Genomic DNA, 20,945 nt, shown 5'->3' with positions numbered 1-20,945 from the left:
CCGGGAAGCCACTAGAGGATGACCCAAGTGTGTTCCTGTCGGTGGCTCATCATGGCTGAGCTATACCTAAGCCACCTGGTTCCCCGCTGGGTCACTTGGGCCTTCCCGGGGCCCTGCCCTGCCAGCCCTTAGCACCTCCCTCTCTGGATGTAAAGGAAGAAAGAGGAAGCCACAGTTGTGAGCCTGGGGGGAGGTGAGGATGGAATCCATTCGGGGTGTGTGTGTGTGTGTGTGTGTGTGTGTCTGTGAGAGCCACCCAAGGGGGGAAACTGGCTCTGGAAGGGGAGAGTGACGCTGTGGGGGTGGCGGGTTCTCCTGCTTATTGTTGATGCGGTTGGGAGAGGGGTCACAAGGAGAGACAGGGTGTTGGGGCCCTGGGCATCAGACACTGACCTCCCCCAAAGGCCACAGGAGCATCGTCAATGACTCACTCAGGTGGGGGACGTTTGAGGGCTGGTGAGGAGGGGGTGCCGGGAATAGCAGGCTGTGTGCAGGAGAGGTATGCCACCTCTCCTTTCTCTCCTTCCTCTCTGCCAAGACGGCCGGGCTCTCCCCGACCCCTCCCCCAGCACCTCTCATCCCCTGCCTTTTCTACCTCTAGGTCTAGAACCTGGTCTGGGTCCAGACACTCCAGACATGGGAGGTGCAGAATGGGATTCTTGTGCACATCCATGTGGTTTTTGCAATGATCAACCTGTTTCAGTCGGCCCAGCACTTCTTCAGTTTTAGCACCGGGAATCCCTTGTCCCAGCCCCATCAGTGTCCCCAGCAAACTGAGGTGGCCACCCAAGTGGCTCCCCAGGCCATCACCCCAGCCTGTCCGTTAGTTCACACAACCGCCTGTGCCCTGGCACAGGTCATGAGAACGAGGGTAGTCCAGTCCCCAGGGTCCTATTGAGGCCACCAACACTGAGCCTGGAGTGGAGCTCAGAACAAGGGCAGCAGGAAGTGGGTTTAAACCACCTAGCCCTGGGTGGAGAAAGAAGGGACATGGGGGCAGCTGCGGTGGGGAGCAGCCTGAGAGAAGGGCTAGACAATTCTGAAGGGCCCTCTGGTTGGCCCAAGAGCCCTGAGCCAGAAGCTTCTATCCCGAAGCCCCGACTGCTGGGGCTTCTTCCTGTCCTTGTGTGTGATGGGGCTGTGGGGCAAGGTTTCCTAACTTCCTGTTACATATTCCCCATTTCAGACACCCTGTGCGGTCAGAAAGCCCTTCCTCTGCTCTGTGTTCAGTTCTTGTTGTGGTTTCAGCCCAATTTCTTTTCATCATATCCTCGGCTTGACGCCTGCTGGGTAAACGCCACTCTGGCTTTTAAAATTTATTTATTATTATTAAGTCAAGCAAGTTAGGGCCCTGGCGAGGGCCACGGACCCGAGCGGCGCTGGTGTTAAAAGGGAGGCCACAAGGCTCCTGGCAGGCTGAAAGGAGTTTTCATTTTCAGCTCCTGCCTCCTGCGGGAGGTGTCAGGAAAGGAGACGTCCCTCCATCCGGGGAAGGGGCTCTTCTGCATGCTGGCCTGCTCTGTTGCAGGTGGCCCGAGGGCCCCCGGACCCTCCCTCCTCTCCTCCTGTTCAGGCCAGCCTATCCCAGCATTTACTTTTTTCTGTGAAAAACATTTTAAAAAGTGCTGTTGGCATGAAGCGCACAGACGTTTGCATTGATACACTGGGAAGTGTGGGTGGATACCAGCATTCTGGCCCCTTTCCCTCTCTGGCTTCTTCCCTATGTCTACAGACCCCACTTATGACCTTGAATTCTCCAGTCCACACCTGCATGTTGAGGCCGCACCCCAGCCTAGTCGCTCCCCATGCCCTTCTTTCCTCGCCCACTGCCCCTTCCTGGGTCCCTCTCTTTTGGCCCCACCCCTGTGGAGTCCTCTTCCCCTGCTCCGTGGCCCTGGAGTGCAGTGCCATCCCCCCTCCTAGGGAAGGGAGGGGGTGGACCCACCCTCAGGAAGATGGGTCTTCCCCCTCTGCTGCTCCCGCCTCCCCTGTCCTGTGGTACTTCCTCTCTGAATTAGCTACAGTACCCAGAACCAGGGCCAGGAGCCCCTGGCACTGGGCAGATCCAAAGATAGGCTATAGCACTCTGCCCTGACCGTGGGATCAGCACCAGCTTCCGGCCAGTGCCTGGCGAAGCTTGTAAGTATCTTGGGGCAGGTGTGGGGAGGGGAGGGGAAGGGAGGGGATGCTCACAGCCACGAGTGAAGGTGCAAAGCAGTCTCCCAAGAAAAGCCCGGCCAGTGGCAAAGCAGTCGGGTGCATTTGCCCTCGTTCCCTGGGCACTGTGGTTCCTGGGGGACCCGGGGCCTCTCGGGGAGTGTGAGCAGGTGACCGGGGGGAGTTACCGGGGTTGAGGGGCTAGGGTACAGGCAGGGGACACAGGAGCTAGCCTGCCAGGGGCGCAGCCCTGGCGAGGAAAGTCTCTGGGTCTCTGGATCTGTGTTTCAGGGTCTCCCTAGGAGAAGGAAGCTGAAGGGCTGCTGCCGCTGTCACTGTATGTTTTGCAATTGGGTCTGCAGGCAGGAAGGGGCCCCGTGGCCCAGTTCAGAAGTTAGTGTTTTCTGCGGAATCAGGTCCTTTCCAGGCAGGTTAAGTCAGCAGCAACCCGGGGGTGGGGGCAGAAGGTGGCCGAGGTGCCTCTGCTGCTGCTCCCCTTGGAGGCAGATCAAAGTTCTCAGGTGACAGTGTCCAGGGTGTCAGGAAATGCTCCTGCCCTCATGCGCGTGTCCGCCCTCACCCTCCAGGTCCCCGCCATGGCCATGAACACTACCTCCCCCCTGGCCTCCTCCTCGGGGGCTTCCTCCTACATCTCTCTGCTGTCAATCATCCTGCTGTCCACAGCGCTGGTTGTGGGGCTGCCTGGCAACAGCTTTGTGGTGTGGAGCATCCTGAAAAGGATGCAGAAGCGCTCCGTCACTGCCCTGCTGGTGTTGAACCTGGCCCTGGCCGACCTGGCCGTCCTGCTCACGGCTCCCTTCTTCCTGCACTACGTGGCCCGGGGCACCTGGTGCTTTGGACAGGCCGGCTGTGGCCTGTTCTACTACATCTGCGGAGTCAGCATGTACGCCAGTGTCCTGCTCATCACGGCCATGAGTCTGGACCGCTCTCTGGCCGTGGCCCGCCCCTTTCTGTCCCAGAAGCTGCGCACCAAGGCGATCGTCCTGCGGGTGCTGGTGGGCATCTGGGTGGTGTCCTTCCTGCTGGCCACGCCGGTCTTCGTGTACCGCAAGGTGAGCCTGGGACCAGACAACAGGAGCCTTGTCTGCTTCCCGCTGTACCCCAGCAAAAGCCACAGGGCCTTCCACCTGCTCTTCGAGGCCCTCACGGGCTTCCTGCTGCCCTTCCTGGCCGTGGTGGCCAGCTACTCGGACATCGGGCGCCGTCTGCAGGCCCGGCGCTTCCGCCGCAGCCGCCGCACCGGCCGCCTGGTGGTGCTCATCATCCTGGCCTTCGCTGCCTTCTGGCTGCCCTACCACGTGGTGAACATGGCCGAGGCGGCCCGGGCGCTGGCAGGTCAGCCGGCCTGGGCAGGACCCACGGGCCAGCGGCTGTTCCTTGCACGCAACGTGCTCATCACGCTGGCCTTCCTGAGCAGCAGCGTGAATCCCGTGCTGTACGCGTGCGCCGGCGGCAGCCTGCTGCGCAGGGCTGGCGTGGGCTTTGTCGCCAAGTTGCTGGAGGCCACAGCCTCCGAGGTGTCCAGCTCCCGCCGCGGGGGCACCCTGGGCCACACCGTGAGGGACACCCCCGCCTCCCCGGAGCCTGGCCCCGCCGAGAGCCTCACTGTCTCCACTAATCCTCTGGAGTGAACTGAGCAGGGGAACTGGCGGATTGCCCACCACCCCCGCCAGCCTGGCCAATGTTGTGCCTGCACAGGGGGCTGGGGTGAGGGCACCTCTGGCCTGGCAGCATCCCCCTGAAAACCGAACTCAACCCTAGGGGTGGGGCGTCTGTGTGTGCGTTAGAGGGCACTGGGCTGTTCCTGGTGCCTGAACTAAACGCTCTCAAGAGTCCCAACCTCCCCATGATTCAGTTTTGGAAAGGACCCACAGACAGAACAATCCAGTTACACACACACACACACACACACACACCCATGAATCTGAGGGCAGAAGTCTGTGGGTCACACTTGGAAAAAGTCTAGCGAGCCTAAAGCAGGCTGTCCAGGACCACTCAAGCGGACTCACGTCCAAGACCCCCGTGACCCGAGGCCTTGTGAGAAAAGAGCGCCGCATACAGTGTCCCTCAGCCTGCAGCCGCACGGGTCTCTGTCCAGCTTCCTGCCTGATTCTCTGCGTTCTAGGGAAGCGGTCATGAGATCTCAGCGCCTAGAACTCGGCACAAGAGCATCTGCCCAGCCCCAGGACAAACCCTGGCACCTGCTGTGGCCATTGTCACCGCTAGGAGACAAAGATTTCTGAAAGCGACAGGGACGAGCCCTTGCTTCCCGTTCTTGTCTAGGAGAGCTTCGGCCCAGGCCATGCTGGCATTTTAGGAAGAGGCGGTAGTGGTGGCAGCAGTGTACTTTAGGGAGCTTTCCCGTTAGAGGGGAACAAAAAAAAAAAAGAAGAAGAAGAAGAAGAAGAAGAAGAAGAAGAAGAAGCAACTAGGAGACCAAAATCAAAAATCCACATACAACATCTGCAACACAACTTGGGTATTAAGCTGCCTCCCATGGACCTCCAAAATAGGAGCAGGTGAAAAGGAAACATCCCCGTGCTTCAAGACATATAAAAGTGGCAGCATCTAGGCAGAAGGCGGCAAAGCAAGGAAGGAGGCCATCCGGTGACCTGAGGACAGAACACCCACATTGCCCACAGCTCCTTACTGCAAAGTGTGACTGGCCAATCTGAGGACAGCAGGTGCAACTTGGGGGGACGGGACACCCAAGCTAATCCTCCACCCCTTGTCTCTTCTGCATCGCAAGCATATGATAGGTGCTTCTTTGGCATTTGCTGCATGAATAAAGGCGAAATGATATTTCCTTGGAGATTCCTTCTGATGTTTGTGGGTGGGGAGCAGCAGAGACTCAAGTTATGTGGCTAAAATTCTTTATGCTTCCGAGGTGTACAGACGAGTGGAAGCAGGCTGGTAGCGAGGCCGAGGCCGTTCTCTCTTGACCTTGTGAAAAAGAATCGCTCGCTTCCAGCATGCTCAGTTTGGCCTGGGGAAAAACCGCCCTGCTGACAGGTAAGGAGGAGGCCGTCTCTAGGTCTATCAGCAGCTGGCTTCAGACGTCTCAGAGCCTTTTCGTGGAAGATCCTGGAGGAGTGTCTCAGCCCAGGGTGGCTGAGGGAGGCCCAGTTCGCGTCAAGTCCGTGTTCAGGAAGTAGGTGCGCAGCTGCCCTTTGCCTTTGACCTTGATGATGCCCCGAATGCAGCAGGTGTAGCCCAGCGACTGCAGGGCCTGGGCTGTCTCCTCAGTCACCTGCAATCGAGGGACGATGAGTGAGCATGGGAGTGGGCCTCTCCTCATCCCCCCTGCAACTAGGCCACCAGCGGGGGCGCCCTCACCTGGATTTTGCCCAGGACTCCGGTGCTCTCCATGCGGCTGGCCACATTCACCGTGTTGCCCCAGATGTCATATTGTGGCTTCTGGGCCCCAATGACTCCAGCCACTACTGGTCCGTGGTTCAGCCCTGACAAAGGATGTGGTGAACAGGGGTCTTGGTGGGGGCAGCATCAAGGAGGGAGGGGGGAAGGAAGTGGGAGGAAGGAGAGGGCCTCGGGGCCGAGAGGCCAGGTGTGGTCTCTGGTGAGGGAGGAGTGTGGCTTAGGAGAGGGAATATGAGCCCCAGGTAGCTCCTGGCCCATCGGCCTCATGCCCGTCCCCGGGAGTGAGTCTGGACAGGGGTGAACTAGAGAGCAGTTGAGGACTTGGAGCAGGAAGAGCTTAGAACAGTGAGGAGGCACCAGACTGCCCCAGCAGGGGAGGCCCTTACCCACACGCAGGCGGAAGTTGTTGAACGAGTGCTTGTTGATGACGTCTAGCTTGGACCCCAGGGCCACTGCAAATTCCACCATGGTGCCAAGGTGGCTGCAGCTTCGCTCAGCATCCTGGCAGTGGGCCTGCGCACGAGGATGAGCCCGTGAGGGCACAGGCGTAAGTCCCACTACGGGCCCACCAATGAGAGCCCAGAGGAGGCTTGGTAGGCAAGGAAGCATCGCCGTACCTGTTGCTGGACCTGTTGGGCATCCTGGCCAGAGGTGGCGTTTAAGCCTGTGGCTGCCATGTAGGTGCTGCCGATGGTTTTGATCTTCTCCACCCCGCTGAACTTGGGCTTGGAGAGCAGCTGTCCAGAGAAGAGGCCGTACCTCAGTCTCTTGCTCCTGCCCTCCCCTCTCCCCGAAGCCCAGCACCAGGTTTCTGGGGGGCTAAAGGGCCAGGCTGTGGGTTTGGGAATGGTTGCAGGAAGGAGAGTGTTGGCGATGGGTATAGCCGGGGCATCAGAGGAGGAGAGGGAGCGCCAGGGAGGGGAGGATGGGCCAGGACTGCAAAGTGGAGGGGTGGGGGGAGGGACTACGGGGGAGCTCTAGACTGCAGGCCATGGATCTGGGGGCCCTGAGATTTGTCACCTCATCGAAATCAGCAATGATCTCATTGAGTAGCCGCAAACACTCGAGCCCTTCGTGGTTGATGTTGGATTCCGAGTAGAACTCCTTAAAGTCTGGGATGGAGGCGAAGAGGACACAAACACACTCGTAGGACTGGTGGTAGAGGTCCTGGGGGCAGGAGGCCGGGGTGAGGGGTGTGCGCACATCTCCCCCTTTCTGGGGCTGCATGGGGCCCCTCTTCTGGTCCCCACACTCCTGGTCCCCCACTCAGGAGCCACTGGGAAGGGGAGAGGAGAGCAGGGCCAGGTCACCCCAGAGATGTGGCTCAGCAGTCAAGTATTGGGTCTCATTGTGATTCTAGGGGAGACAGAAGTCGGGGCCAGGAACGCCTCACAGCCACGTGAAAGGAGTCACAGCTACAACTGGGAATTATTTTTATATCCTTTCTGATTGCTGAGGGGTGCTAAGTCAGCTCACAGAGATAAAACCAGGCAACAACAGTGAATACGGGGCAGAGGGAGAACAAGAGTAAGATGATAAGGATGGGATGAGATGTGGTGAGGTTGGTTCACATCATGGGTGCCAATAAGCCTTCTTAGTCCTAGATCCTGGCTCTGAGCTTCCTGGAAGCCAATGTGAAGACAGAAACAGGATAGTGAAAAGAGTCCCTGTGTCTGTAAGAGAATAAACCAGGAGAAACAGAAAGAACCATAGGTCTTTTAAAAAAAGATTTATTTATTAATTTGAAAAGCAGAGAGAGAGAGAGAAAGATCTTCCACCTGCTGGTTCACTCCCTAAATGACCTCAACGGCCGAATCTGGGCCAATCTGAAGCCAGGACCCAGGAGCTTCTTCTGGGTCTCCCACAGGGTCCAAGCACTGCTTTCCCTGGCCATAGCAGAGAGCTGGACCAGAAGTGGAGCAGCCGGGACTTGAACTAGCACCCATATGGGATGCAGTGCCACAGGCATTGGTTTAACCTACTATACCACAGCTGTGGCCCCAGAACTACTGGTCTTGAGACCAGAGCAGGCAGTTGGGTTAGAAGGCCGTGCACAGCCCCTGAATTGTTTCTTCTGACATCCCTCAGCATAGTGGAGGACACTTCTGTAACACAAAGGGCCAGGTGGGGGTGGTACAAATGAGGTGGTCCAAACACGTGGGTAACTTGCTGATGGTGTGACTGGAGCAAGATTGCTGAGGCATTACAGCAGTACCAATAGGAAGCTCTGTGATGATGGAAATGTTTCATAAACGCACCACCTAATTTGGTGGCCACCAGCCGTATGTGGCTGCTGAGCACCGGAAATGTGGCTAGCGCCACTGAGGAACTGAATTTTTTTGTTTTAAGTAACTTCAGTGGCTACACGGCTAGTAGCTACCATATTATATAGAGCAGGTCTAGACAGACGGGTGGACTGTATCCAGGCAACTCCCATCAACACATGACTAAGCATCTGAAAGGTATGGAGTAGCTGTGAGTTAGAAAAGACACTCCTTGGGCCTGGCATTGAGGAAAGCCCCCACCTGCGATACCAGCATCCCATGTGGGCCCTGGTTGTGTCCAGGCTGTTCACTTCCGATCCAGCTCCCTGCTAACGCGCCTGGGAAAGCAGTGGAAGATGGCCCAGGTGCTCGGGCCTGGAAGAAGTTCCTAGCTCCTGGCTCCTGGCTTCAGCCTGGCTCAGCCCTGGCCATCTGCAGCCTCTGGGGGTGGTGAATCAGTAGATGGAAGATCTCTCTCTTTTCTGTCTTTCCTTCTCTCTGGAACTCTGCCTTTCAAATAAATAAGTCTTTGTCGAGGGCAAAGCCTGGGGCAACCTCCTGTCCCACCAGGTGCAGAGAGGACGAGCTAAGGATCCCGACGCATAGTTAATCCCTGTGGCGTCTGGGCTCGGACTCACCTCGTTGCGCCGTTTCTGGCCAATGAACTGGGGGGCCACGTGTGCAGGGAGCACGTTCTCCAAGAGCAGCCGGGTCAGATTCTCCATCATCTCTGTCTCCTCGCGCTCTTGCCTCAGCTTCTTCTTCCACAGGAAGTCCAGGCGGCAGTAATACTCATTCTGGGGAAGGTCACCGGGGGGCCGGGGGAAGCCCCAGCTCCTGAGCGCTCATCCCCCACCCCGACCCCTGCTGCCTCGAGTTTAGAGAAAAGGCAAAGGGTGCAACTGTCTTTGCAGAGAGACTGCGCTTGAAACCGGATTCAGATTAGTGTGTGCAGAACTGGAAGCGTGAGCAGAAAGAGGGAGAACTCGAGGGCGCCCCCTTTGGGCAGTGAAGGAGAAAGGTAGCAGGACTGCTTGCCTAGAAGCTTCCAATGGCCACTTGGGCTCAATCCTGAAGATGAGAGCGACCAAGTCCCAAATACAGGGACCTCAACCTCACCACTCATAAGGAGGCCCTGGGGAGGAGGGCGCTGAGCTGGGTGACTCACCTGTCGAGCCAGGACAAGGAGGGTGAAGAAGAAGATGAAGAAGGAGATGGCTCCCATCAGCTTGGGCTCCTTCAGCACGCCCGGCCTGTGGAGGCCACAGAGCGGGGTTGTCCCTCTCTCTGTCCCTTCCCGCTGGCCTCCTCCCTGCCCCCAGCACCCGCGACACTCTCAGCCTCCCTCCGCTTCTGCCCTGTAGGTGATTCAGGTGAGTGAGGCAAGCCCAGCTCCACTGTGTCTCATCTCAGCCCTGTCCCTGAGGGCCTGTCCGGCAACCATGCGCACCTGGAGTCCAAGGGTCCCACGTAGAGGCGGGCGATGAGGCAGTCGGACAGCCAGGCGTGGGAGTGCAGGAAGAGGGAGCAGGAGGCCACGAGCCAGAGCAGCAGCAGCAGCAGCTTGAGTTCGAAGCTCATGTGCAGAAAGAGGGAGCAGGACAGGGAGCCCAGCACGCAGCAGTGCATGGAGTACTAGGGCGCCAGGCAAGGAGCTCAGGCGTGCACCTGCCCCTGGGCAGCGGCCAGGGATGCCCGCGGGCTCCTGTCCAGTCCCTCCCAGGGCCTGCCCGGGGGCCAGGTGGCCTCTCTCTCTCTATCACACACACACACACACACACACAGGGCATGGAGAGGGGGTTGCTGCGGAAGGGTTTGCAGGAGGTGACTGAGGAACACTTACTGGGACACTGAGGAGGGGCAGGGACCCAGGGAGCTGCCAGGAGAGGTTGAAAGCAATGGAGGACACATTGGGAGCCCAGGGTGGACAGTCCAGCGATGCTGGTAGGAAGAACTGCAGAGGAAACAAGGAGACCTGTGCTGGGTCTCGACTGACCCAGGGGTAAGCCAGGGCCAGACTCCTCCACCCAATCCAGACACCCTCCATCCAGGGTGGGTTGTGCTAGCTCCGACTGGCAAGGGGCCTCAGCACCAGTGCCCTTACCGTGGGCAGAATCTCTCTGTGTGTGTGACGGGGTGTCCTAAATACTCATCTGCCAAGGACCTGCTGTGTGAGCTCTCGCCAGCCACTTAACCTCTCTGGGCCTTAGCTTCCTTTTCTGGAACTTGGCTAGAGGATGAGTGCTAGGTGCCTTCCAGGGATAGAATTCTAGAAATGGTTCTAAGGTCTGTGAAAAATCAGCCAAGTGAGCTAAGTAATAAAGAGCTGCCTACGTGGAAAATGACAGGAGAGAGGCCCAGCAGTGTTATCAACTCCCCGAGGATGGACTTGGGGAGGCGCTGTAACGTTTCTCCTCACACTTGCACAACATTTCCAGTATCTCCAGGCCTTAGTGCAGCTGCCCTCCAAACCCAAGCTGTCCCCTGGCAGACCCTGGCAGGCCCCACATGCGCTGATGGGGGTGCAGGGAGCGCCCTTCTGTCCTCACCAGGCTGGTAATGGCCATGATGAAGACGAGGAGGATGGTGGCAGTGCCCAGGGCCACTCGCAGTCCAGGGCGTGTGGCTACCAGGCCGGACAGTGTGGGCAGCCAGTGCAGCATCTTGGGGCCCTTCAGGACACACTTCTGCGGGAGGAGCATGAGGGTCTTAGTCAGGAGGCTGGGGGGCCTTCTTCAGGCCAGGTCACCATTCCCGCCCCTCGGCCCACCTCACCGTCAGGTGCTCTGAGAAGCAGACGAAGAGCAGGAGGAAGAAGAGGAGGAAGGTGATGCTGTAGGTGATGGCCAGAGCTGGGGGCCTAAAAGGAGACAAGAGGGAGGCCTTGTAGCACACTGTGTGCTGGGTGGGTGCTGTGGGAGCTGGGTGGGAGATGGGGTGTGGGGGGGTAGGAGGGAGGTTGCCCCAGGATCCAGTCTGACAAAAGATCCAAAGTCCTGAAGACTTGGAAAGGGTGGAGGGTCTAGGGCAGTGATGCGGAGGAACAGAAACCAACCAAGAAGGGACAATCCTGGAAGGGGACAGGAGCTCATGGCTCAGCTCGCATCAGCTCGCTCTCTTGGCCTTTCGGCCACAGCTCGTTAACCTGGCTGAGTTTTGAACAAGTCCTCACCTCTCCTAGCACCTGTGCAAATGTCCCCTAGGCAGGGGTCAGGGGCCCTCACCTGTCTGTCACCAGCATCTGGATGATGAAGTTGGAGAGAAAAACCAGGAAGGTGCAGGCTGCATAGTACTTGAAGGCAGGGAGTGCGGAGAGACGGTACTGGGAGGGAGGCAGGGGATGGGGTGGAGACAGGGCACCAGTGTGTCTGTCACCTTGAAGGTACCAAGGCCCAGGCAAGAGGTGGCTTCCCGGCCTTACTCCCCCCAACACCAGCTCAAGTTCTCCAAGGAGCTGCCCTTCTGCCCCCTCCCACCATCCAATAACTCAATCTATAGGGTGACGTTCCTTTCCGAGAGAGGCACAAACCCTTCAACCCCAGAATCACAAGGAAGCAGAGCTGGGGACCCAGGGCCTGATCTCTTCTCAGGTTGGGAAATTCTCTGGTGTCCCCCACCCCCTCACCCCCACCGCAGCCCACCTCCTTCTCCATCTCCTTCTCTCTGAAGTAGAGCGTCAGTGGGCTGAAGTCCTTCGACTGCCTCCATTGTCTGGTGAGAGGTCAGAGACAGCGCCTCAGAGGGATGGGCAGGGCATGGCGGGGTGCGGTGAGGGCAGGAGGGGGTGGTCAGCTGAGGTTTCTGTCCATGGCAGCCCCTCACACCCCTGCAGGGAGGAGCTCCACCCCTGCTCGACCGGACGAGCGCGGAGCTTCCATCCCTCCCAGCCCCTCTGCTGTCCGTACTTCTGAGAGTTGAGCTGTTCGATGACCTGGAAAAACTTGGCATCCCCGGTGTCCAGCTCATCGTCTAGGCCCCGGGGGGTACGGCTCCTGCACAGTGACAGCCAAGCCTGTCAGCATGGAGATCCTCCAAAGCATCTGGCAAAGCAGCCGCCGCGTCAGGGAGGACAGAGGAAGGTCGCCCAGACAGCCCCACTGTCCACGACACTCAGACCTCCTACCGGTCCAGGCTCCACTGGGGGCTGAAGGAAGCCAAGGCCTTCTCCTGTTGGGAGAACACGGGTAGGGGAGGGGGAGGTGGTGAGTGCTGCCTCTGCAGGGAGGCAGACAGTGAGCCGCACCCCATGCCTGACCCATGTCCTTGACCTTGGACATCTGACCTGGCTGGTTCCCCTGTTCCCGTGACTTCTCTCTCTCCCCACCAATCCCCGCCCCCCACATTTCCTCCTTAAAGGTTCCTCTGACTCTTTAGACCCCCAAGGTCTGTAACACTTCGTTCCTCATAGTTTCCATCAATTAACTGCGCAGCCCTTTGTCTTTTATTTTTCTGCACTTTTTAGTTATCTAATTTTTTAAGGTAGAATTATGGAGAGAGATCTTCCATCCGCTGGTTCACTCTGGCCTTGCCCCTTATCTTCTATAGATGGGCGTGGCTTTCTCTGTGCCTCACTTTCCCTACAGACTGCACAGATTCCAAGGGCAGGACTCTCATCACCCTTGGATGCCCCAAACACCACTGAGTTAAACCCAAATGACGGGGCCGGTGCTGTGGCACAGCAGGGTGAGGCCCCCATCTGCAGTGCCGGCATCCCATATGGGCACCAGTTTGAGTCCCAGCTGTTCCATTTCTGATCCAGCTCTCTGCTATGGCCTGGGAAAGCAGTGGAAGATGGCCCAAATCCTTGGGCCCTTGCACCCATGTGAGAGACCCGGAAGAAGCTCCTGGCTCCTGATCAGCTCAGCTCTGACTGTTGTGGTCATTTGGGGAGTAAACCAGCGGAATGAAAGACCTTTCTCTCTGGTTCTCCTTCTCTCTGTAACTCTGTCAAATAAATAAAATAATTCTTTGAAAAAATAATAAACCCAAGTGACAATGCAGAGCTGAGCTGAGAGGCAGTGAGGGTGGGTAACAAGGAAGGGGGCCGAGGACGGGAAATAAGCCTGATGACAGCCTCTCTCTTCTTTACCAAGAGGGAGGCACAGTGGCTACAGAGGCATGACATGAGCAGGCAAACCAAGCAACCCAGAGGGAGAGAAGTTTCAGAGGCCACTGTCCAGGATAAGAAATATGGCGCCATTCATCCCTGTTCTCTCTGGTTCATGTGAAGGAGGCAGGGTCACAGGGTCACATCATCTACCAAACTAAGACCTGGTATATGGGAAAGGAAGAAGGGGAGGGAGTGCTGGGGGCGGGGAATGGTATGTTCTGGGTATGAGCCTATGCATCTATGCCTGGATCTAACATCTTCCAAACCACAACCTGCCCCCCACCCCAGTGCTGTAAGGTATCTGAAGGCAGGGAAAACAACATGCTATGCTTTTCTATTCTCTCAAGAACTAGCCTAGCACCTTCCGCAGCGTGGGTGCTCAAAGACCTGGAAGGGATCAATGGCTGAGCACTAAAGGAGTGCACCAACATTGCCCAGTGCTCCAAAATTCCGCTGTTGAAGAGTGAACTAATGGTGAGTCTCGAGAGTTTGAGCCTTTGGCCAAGCCCGTGGGACTCCAGGGGCTGAGAGGTGAAATCTGGGCTAGTGAGGCCCCGCCCCAGGCGATGCCCTTGAGCAAGGGGTTCCTGCTCCTCACCCCCAGTACTTGCTAGCCTGTGCAGCAGTGGAGGGTGGTAGGAGCCCTAGCATGGCCTCTGGCCGCCATTCCTCCCATGGGAACGGCACCCAGGGTCACCTGGCCTTCTTGTAAATCCCACACATGACTCCACCCCCACCCCGGAGACCCCCTCCTGCAATAGTCAGCTGGGCCTTCCTTCCTCTGCCACCTGCCAGCCAACCCCTTCTGCCCCCTTGCTAACCCCATTTTAAGGCTTAGAATTAAGTGCTTCCCTGACCCACCACTGCCCCTGCTCCCTACTCCCTGCTGTCCACTGATCTTTGGTTGCATTGCCTGCTGGGGGAGAGGAGGAGGATGGAACAGAGGAAGGCCAACCAGGTCTGCCCAGTGGAGGAGATTCTGGGGCCATCTGCAGGAAGGTAGCCGGCAAGACTGAGTCAGACGGAGGAGAGCAGGCCAAGGGGACAGGATTTGATCCTGGCGCCTGTTTTTGAGGACAGGACCTGAGTCCCTGCATGAGGGGGTCTGGCAGCCCTCAGTGATCATCACTCCCTGGAGCCAGCAGGCAGGGGAGACCCAGGCTCCTCCTCCATCTGGAAGGTCAGTAGGTACCCCCGGGCCCTGCCCTGGCTTCACCTAGACAAGCGTGGACCCACTGCCTTCCCTCTCCTGGTCACAGCCCCTGCCTGCTCAGCATGACTGCCTTCTTCAAGTCCACATGTGATTTTTTACTGTCTCCTCGTTTTGTCCGTGTGCAGTGACCCATTGGTCCCCACTGGGAACTTTAGACGCGAGTGTGCGGTTGTAGGGCCTGAGTGAAACAGAGACATCTCCTGGTGGGATGTGTGTGCAGCACGGAAAGCAGAGTGGAAGCGAGGTAGGCTGCTCTCGTCGAGCCAGGGCAAGGGGCTCTCCCGAGTGGAGGCTGGGGAACACCAGACATGGTGTCCACAATCTCACATCTTCTCTGAGCTGAGCCTGCAGGCCAGTTATCTTTGCTCCTTCTCTGGAAGGAAGGGCCTGAACTCATGACTGAGACAACTACACAGTTCATGACCTTGAGATGTCACCCACGATCCTGTGACTCACTGGTGGTGGGGGCAGAGCCTGAAGAAGACAGTGAAGTGAGTTTCCCTAAGCGTCAGGGCCCCCAGTGGGGCAGCACATACCGGGAGAGGGGTGGAGGTGGACACAGGGCTGTCTATGTGGCTCAGGTGGGCAAAAGGCTTGGCTGCACCCCACGACTCCAGGTAGCGGGTCATCAGCAGAGACGGACGCAGCAGCTCGTGGCCCTCGAGAGAGGACAGCAGCCCTCCTGCTGTGCCCTTCTCGTCCTCCTCCTCGGCCTGCAGCATGAGGGCTTTTGGTGAGGACAGACACTCATCGATTCTTCCCACACCGCTTACACGGAGGCTTGTCCCCTCCCTCAGCCCCTCCCCGCACTGGGACTCAGGAACCCCTCTCCAGCGAGGGAGAAGAGACCAGGCCTGCTGACTATGGGTGGCTCCTGTGGGTCAGCCCAAGGGGCCCAGGCTGGGCTTTTACCCGGGGATCAATGACCAGGTAGGTCGGCTCCCCTAGCTCTCGAAGGTACGGGTCCCGGTGTTCCATGGCTGCGTCCTCCACTGCGTAAGCCCCGGCCAGCAGAGCCAGCGTGGCCCCCGTGATGTGCACTCGTCTGGAAGGAGGGGGTGGTGGAAGTGAGCAGGAAGGGCCTCCAAACGTCTCACTTCTCCCAAAGATCACTTCTGGACCGGGGACTTAAAGAAGGGTCCTGTGCCTCCCAGCACCCCTCCCTGTACCCCCGCATCTCCCTGAGCCCTGTAGGGATTGTTCTCCTGTGAAGGAACTAGGAGAGGTTGGCAGTGCTTCGCAGGGCCTGGTTTGCTTCCTGCTGTAGCTGCCTGGGGTCCCCAGCCTCACCCTGGCACGCCGCCTGCCTCCATGTGGTTGGCCAGTGTGACGTCATGGGACCAGACATCGTACTGCCACTTCTGCAGGCCGATGACTCCGCAGAGCACGCTGCCCGAGTGCACGCCCACACGCATGTTGATATCTACACCAGTGGCTGCCCGCAGTTTCCTGAGCACAGTGCGGGGTGAGGTAGGGAAGGCGGGGACAGGGTGAGTCAGGCCTCCAGCCCTGCCCACCAAGGCCACACCCCTTTCCCTCAAGGACTTCCACCTGCTTCCTGCCCCTCCCACATCCATCCCTTCTGATCCCTTCTTGTCCCCTCTCAGCTGACCTGATGGCCCGGCACATGTCCAGCCCCATGCGTACGCAGTTGATGGCATGGTCTGGCAGGGAGACTGGAAGCCCGGAGACACAGTAGTAGCAGTCCCCTAGGATCTTGATCCGCATGCATTCGTGCTCCTGGGAGTAGGGGGTGCGTGTGCGGAGAGGACACTGGTTAGAAGGAGCGAGGAGGGCAGTGGTCTGGAAGACTTCTGAGACTGCGCATGTGCAGGGTCTCCCTGAACTTGACTGAGGTCTCCCATGCAGATGTCTTTCTCAGGAGGCACGTCTGTGGCTCTCCCCAGACTGGGCACGTGTAGGGGGCACCTAGATTTGGGGTCATGCATGTGGTCTCAGGATGAAAGGGCTGCTGGGTGGAGGGCTAAAATAGGTTGCTTGGAGGCAGCCCGGGGGCTGACGAGTGCAGGGCTGGGGCCGCCTGGGGCAGCAGTCTCTCTCAGAGTGGCCTCCCTAGGCTAGAGCCTCTGAAAGCCTCCCTAGATTTAGTTGCAGGTCCAGAGGCACCCCCACCAGGGCCCTGTGGTTGGGACGTCTGTGGAGGTCTGAGTTAGGGAGCAGCAGCAGGACTGGCACGTTTGAGAGGGTTGTTGCTTCTGCTGGAGTGCCTGGGAGCCCACCCTGACTCTGAGGTGGGACTGGGGTCTTCCAGGGAGGGAGTTTCCCTCAGAAGGGGCTCCCAGGCTGGGGTGTCTGAGGGTCTGCGGGTGGCCGGGGAGGCCTGACCTTGGCGATCTGGTCGAATTTTCCAAAGAGCTCGTTGAGCATGAGCACCAGCTCCTTGGGGGAGCACTCGCTGGCCAGCCTGGTGAAGCCCACGATGTCAGCATACAGCACGCTGCACGGGGCACACAGTCAGTGGGGCTGGGTCTCTGCCCACCGCCTCCCCCACCCCCCAAGCCCTCCTTCCTCACACCTGACTCCCTGGTGCCTCTTGACATAGAGGCTGTGGAAGTTGTTGGTGCTCTCTGGCCGGGACCCCTGTCCAGCCTGCAGCCGAGCCATGATCTCTGCCTTCATCTCCCTGGCCAGGTAGGCAGGAAGGATGGACAACAGCAGGTGTTCCTGGAGGAGGCGACTATGAGACCCCCCCCCCAACCACCCAGGAGCTCACCACTGCTCCAGCCCCCACCAGGTGCTCTCTGTGGGTGCTCCTCCAGCCCCCAGTCATGTCTGCATCCCCGCTGGGGACCAATCTCCCGGCAGGAAGCCTGAATTCCAGTTCTTCACTGAACAGGTAACATTCTTTAGAATTGCTTTTGTAAATTTCAGTCCGTTTGAACCCCTCCACCACGTCCCACGGTGGGCAACAGCCCGTTTTATACAAAGGAGAAGGGACGGTAGAAGGCAGGCGAGCTGCTCAGTCACTCGGCTGTGGGATCCGAGCATCTCCCCGCAGCACCGCTCCCACCCGTGCCTCCCGCACCGGCTGACCTGGTGCTTCTTCTCGGTGTCCAGCCGCCGGCGCGACTGCAGGGAGCTGAGCGCCTCGCGGAAGGTGGCGCGCAGGGCACGCTCCATCAGCGCTTTGTGGTACGCCCCCACCGCGTTCCCACACACGAACAGCACTGCGTTGGCTGCAAGCTGCGGGTGAGCGCCAGTCACAGAGGGCGCCGGACCCGGAGGGGATGGGGGTGTCTATGTAGGTAGCTGGAGTTGGGGGGAGGTGGCTCCCCAGCGAGGATCCTAAGTATTACGGGACAAGGGGTGCCCGTCCTCCATACCCTTGGCTGCCGTGCCAACATGGCCTCTTAAGTCTATAGACGTTTGCATGGACTTTTCCTCTGCCTGGGACCATCCTCTCCCCCGCCCCCCACCCCAACGCCTGCCCCCATTCTCATTCCCCTCCCTGCTCCTGCTGCACAAAACCATTCAAGTTCCGATTTCACCTGCAATGCCCTTTGTAGGTTCCATCATCCAATCATTCACGTCTGTCGCCCCGCTGCTCCCCGCATCCCTGAGCGAGCCATAACTCCCTACCCCATTGGCCTAGAACTTTCTGGGCTACGTAGCCCTGCTTCACGAGGGCACGAGCCGGACTGTCTGTGCTGGTATCCTGCTCCCAGCTTTGCGCCCTGCCTTGAAGCACAGCTCGGCAAACTCCCAAACTCCCGCAGGAGCCGACCAGCGCGCAGCGCGGGGCTAGTCTGAGGGAGGGGCCAGCGCGTGCTCACCTGCGGCAGCAGCGCCGGCTGCGAATCAGGCTGTGGCCCAAGGTACAGCCCCAGGACCAGCAGGTGCGAGAGTGAAGAGGCCAGGCCTGCAGCGACCGCGTCCCGCATCCCCAAGGGCAGCATGGCATACGCCGTGAAGATGACGAAGAGGAAAAAGGACACCTGGGGACGGGGCGCAGGAAGCCTAAGGCCTGCGTTGCGCTGCTCCTGACCTGGGCGGGAGTTTGAGGCTGCTGCGTTCCGATTCCACCCCCTGGTCTGCCTGCCCTCTCACCTGGTTCCAGGCGCTCACCACGCCCCCTGTGAACAGGAAGCCGTGGCCGAGCGCTAGCAGCGCGGCCCACACGAGGCCGGACAGGGCGCGCGTCCAGCGCTGAAGTCGCTGCTCGCGGGAAGCCAGGCCCAGCAGCAGCGAGAAGCCGCCCAGCGCGCACAGCACGGTGCTTAGGAAGCTCGGGTCTGAGATCAGCTCCTGCAGGGAGGGAGTGCGGGAGGCCAGATGAGGGCGCGAGGCCGTGGGGGTGGGGGTGGGGGTAAGCTCCTGCAGCGGGAGAAGGAACGAACTGGCTGGAAGAACAGCAGGTAGCCGCTCAGGCCAGTTCTGAAAAGTGTCTCAAATCCAGTAGAAAAGGAAGCAGGGCACTTCCGCTTGTGGTTCATATGAGGTCAAACCATATAGGATGGCCGACACCTTGCTGTTTGTTATCTGCAGAGTCGCCAGGCTCCTGTGGTTCAACCTATATCCGCCCCCGGAACCTGGGACATCTATCCAGAAGTGGCTCGGATCCCATAGTGACTATTTGTGCATCCATGACTTTTCTGGGCCTGACTTCTTATCTGTCAGATGGGAACCACAGTACCAGTCTGGGGTCCCCAAGCAAGTGGAGGACCCTAGCTCACAAGAATCTACTGAGGAACGAGTGTCTGCAAATGCGGCCCATTCACTGAGCTGCATCCAGGCAGCTCAAAGCTTCGCGCATGGCGCAAAGTAGCGCTCGGGCAGCAGGGGGCGCCCCGCACTTCCCGGGCCGCCAGGGCTGCAACCTTGCCACCTGCCTCAGCTCCTCGGCTTACAAATCCCACTGCTGTCCCCGCCTTTCCTACCTACTTCTTCCCGGACTTTGGGGTGGACCAGCAATGTGAGGACTACGCCCAGGGATTTCCCCAACCTTGTCTCCACGGGGGATGGAGGGAAGGAGAGAACCAGGAGCAAGATGTCTCCAGATATGGAAGGGATGAGCCCCTTCCTCCCCAAAGATAAACTGAAAGGGGGTTTATTTTGGGACTCAATGGGAGCGGGATGGAGGGCGCCTTCTGGGAGTCTGGGTACAACTGCCCCACATCCCCTAATAGGGAGAGAAAGCCAGGAAATGAATTCCCTCGGGGCTCTGAGTAGAATTTCCCCTCTGGAAAACTGGAAAATCCGGTGTTGGATTTATTGTAGAGCCAGCAGACCGCGGAGGCTCACAGGTCTGTCCGACCTCACAGAGAAGCGCTCAGCATCCTGGACCCAGCTCCCTCCCTGCCGAGGGCGCAGGGACGTGGCCAGGGTCACCGCAGTGAGGAGCAAGGCTCAACGCTTCGTTTCTGGTCCCCAACAAAGAGCAGACATCGAAAAGGCCACCGCTCCCCTACATCTCAGCCCCCCAACACCCCCTAGGCGGTGACCCTCCCGGCACCCCGCAGCGGCAGCCCGGCTCACCCTGCCGCTGGCCCAGGCGACGCCGAGCAGCGCCACGAGCGCGCACAGCACGATCCCCAGCAGCAGCAGCAGTAGCGGGTACTGTTGGCTCAAGCTGTAGTAGGTCTCGTAAAAGAGGTCGTCGCTGGGAGGCGGCCGGGGGCTGAAGAGGCGCGCCATGGTGGCCGCGGCCTGGGGAGGGCCCGCGCCGAGTGAGGTCCCGCAGCCCCGCAGGCCCCACGTCGCGCGTCTCTCCCACCTGCTCCTAGCCACGACTCCCCGCGCGCGCCGCCATCGCGTCCGGTTCCCAGCCCGCTCCTAGCGGGAGGTGAGGGGACCCCAGCCCCAGCCCTCCTCTCCTCCCTCAGCCCCAGACTGTGGACGTGCCCCAGCAAAAGCCTCACCACCGGGCGGGACACGACTTGCCGTTGACGCCAAGAAGCCGCGTGCTCCCCCTCTCTCCCGAACTCGCTGCTCGCCACGCTGCAGCCGCCGAGTGGGCTAGGACCCGCGAGGGAGCCTGGGGGTCTGGGATGCGGAGTCACGCTTGCCCTGCACTAGTGGCTCCAGTGCCCTGGGCGCCAGGCGCTTCCCTCCCGGCGCCACGGCCCCCTCCCACTTCCCCAACGAGGCGGCCCGGCCCCTTCCCGTGCGGCAGCCGGACTCGCCGGGCCTCCTCCCTCGCTCCGATCGTCTCCCGTAATCTCACGGTCTTCGCCACTCGGCCCCCGTCTCGGAAGGGGAGTGTGGGCCGTGGGAGAGACGCGAGGGGCTGGCGCGGGCCGAATGGCAAACTCTCAGCGGGGGCGGGTCGCTTGCACGTGCGGAGGCTGAGCAGGGCTGGAGCGAAGCTTGGTGAGAACCGCGGCGCCCCACGGGCGCTGGATCTAAGTCAGGACACGGGCACTGCTCCCCCAGCCTCCTGGTCTCGCGCGCTACAGCCCCGTGGGAAGGGGCGCCTCTGTGCGAAGCCTCTCCTCCTGGCCGCCAGCGGCGAATCAGACGGCTCCAGTGTCTAGGAAGCAACTTGGCGTGTGGGTGGCAGAGGGAGGTGAAGGTGAGGCGGGCACAGTGCAGCTCACGAGGAGAGCTGGGGTCTGAGGGTTCCCACGGAGACTCCCCCTCCGCCCAACACACGCGCGCGTGGCTGTGGCCGAGCCCCCGAGGTCTAGAAGGAGAGGGAGAAGGCGGTGCGGGCCCACAGCCTCTAACCCCAGAGTGTAGGCTGCGGGCGGGGCTCTAGGGGAAGCGCTCCACCCTGAGATTAGAGCAGGCATCTGGGATTCCTTCCTGCCGCCAGCTGGGCCCTGACCTTGTGTGCCACGCG

The 20,945-nt window shown here is 59.6% G+C and overlaps 2 protein-coding genes across 7 annotated transcripts; one reads left to right on the top strand and one right to left on the bottom strand.

The window, feature by feature from the left end:
- The first annotated feature begins 55 nt into the window (after positions 1 to 55).
- On the top strand, positions 56 to 4,984 carry LTB4R (leukotriene B4 receptor). Of its 3 annotated transcripts, none has more exons than XM_089309836.1 (2): positions 56 to 193; positions 2,745 to 3,953. In XM_089309836.1, exon 2 carries the CDS (start codon positions 2,754 to 2,756, stop codon positions 3,807 to 3,809), a length of 1,056 nt encoding a protein of 351 aa, XP_089165962.1. In that variant the 5' UTR covers positions 56 to 193; positions 2,745 to 2,753; the 3' UTR covers positions 3,810 to 3,953. The 3 variants fall into 3 exon arrangements, with proteins under 3 accessions (XP_089165962.1, XP_002718151.1, XP_017203715.1); XM_002718105.6 differs by lacking the exon at positions 56 to 193 and adding an exon at positions 2,014 to 2,139 and having other exon boundaries at positions 2,745 to 4,984; XM_017348226.4 differs by lacking the exon at positions 56 to 193 and having other exon boundaries at positions 2,565 to 3,953.
- On the bottom strand, positions 4,643 to 20,799 carry ADCY4 (adenylate cyclase 4). Of its 4 annotated transcripts, none has more exons than XR_016217913.1 (26): positions 20,023 to 20,790; positions 19,640 to 19,810; positions 18,212 to 18,409; positions 17,938 to 18,099; positions 17,198 to 17,347; positions 16,680 to 16,828; positions 16,490 to 16,601; positions 15,756 to 15,883; positions 15,434 to 15,592; positions 15,056 to 15,188; positions 14,680 to 14,856; positions 11,944 to 11,987; positions 11,726 to 11,812; positions 11,462 to 11,531; positions 11,045 to 11,142; positions 10,596 to 10,680; positions 10,370 to 10,507; positions 9,664 to 9,774; positions 9,271 to 9,455; positions 8,989 to 9,073; positions 8,459 to 8,617; positions 6,577 to 7,229; positions 6,174 to 6,293; positions 5,943 to 6,069; positions 5,515 to 5,639; positions 4,643 to 5,428 (listed from the first exon to the last, which is right to left on the bottom strand). XR_016217913.1 is itself a non-coding variant. In XM_089309835.1 (26 exons), the coding sequence occupies exons 2-26, from the start codon at positions 19,796 to 19,798 to the stop codon at positions 5,276 to 5,278; spliced, it is 3,261 nt and encodes a 1,086-aa protein (XP_089165961.1). In that variant the 5' UTR covers positions 19,799 to 19,810; positions 20,045 to 20,799; the 3' UTR covers positions 5,035 to 5,275. The 4 variants fall into 4 exon arrangements, 2 of the variants coding, with proteins under 2 accessions (XP_089165961.1, XP_008267670.3); XR_016217914.1 differs by having other exon boundaries at positions 5,035 to 5,428; positions 6,577 to 6,668; XM_089309835.1 differs by having other exon boundaries at positions 5,035 to 5,428; positions 6,577 to 6,723; positions 20,045 to 20,799.
- Positions 20,800 to 20,945: the final 146 nt, after the last annotated feature.

This window comes from Oryctolagus cuniculus, chromosome 12, assembly GCF_051225735.1.
Source record: "Oryctolagus cuniculus isolate XC-2025 breed Fujian yellow rabbit chromosome 12, ASM5122573v1, whole genome shotgun sequence".
In the NCBI taxonomy this organism is placed as follows: domain Eukaryota; kingdom Metazoa; phylum Chordata; class Mammalia; order Lagomorpha; family Leporidae; genus Oryctolagus; species Oryctolagus cuniculus.
Note: the sequence above shows the minus strand (reverse complement) of the source record. Positions and strands in the feature narration are given on the sequence as shown.

Coding starts and splice junctions, on each gene's coding strand:
- LTB4R (XM_017348226.4), top strand. CDS start 2,718: ATGCGCGTGTCCGCCCTCACCCTCCAGGTCCCCGCCATGGCCATGAAC.
- ADCY4 (XM_089309835.1), bottom strand. CDS start 19,798: ATGGCGCGCCTCTTCAGCCCCCGGCCGCCTCCCAGCGACGACCTCTTT. Junction 11,143..11,461: donor AGAAGGAGATGGAGAAGGAG/GTGGGCTGCGGT, acceptor CCTCCCTCCCAG/TACCGTCTCTCCGCACTCCC. Junction 10,508..10,595: donor GCTTCTCAGAGCACCTGACG/GTGAGGTGGGCC, acceptor CTCCTCCCGCAG/AAGTGTGTCCTGAAGGGCCC.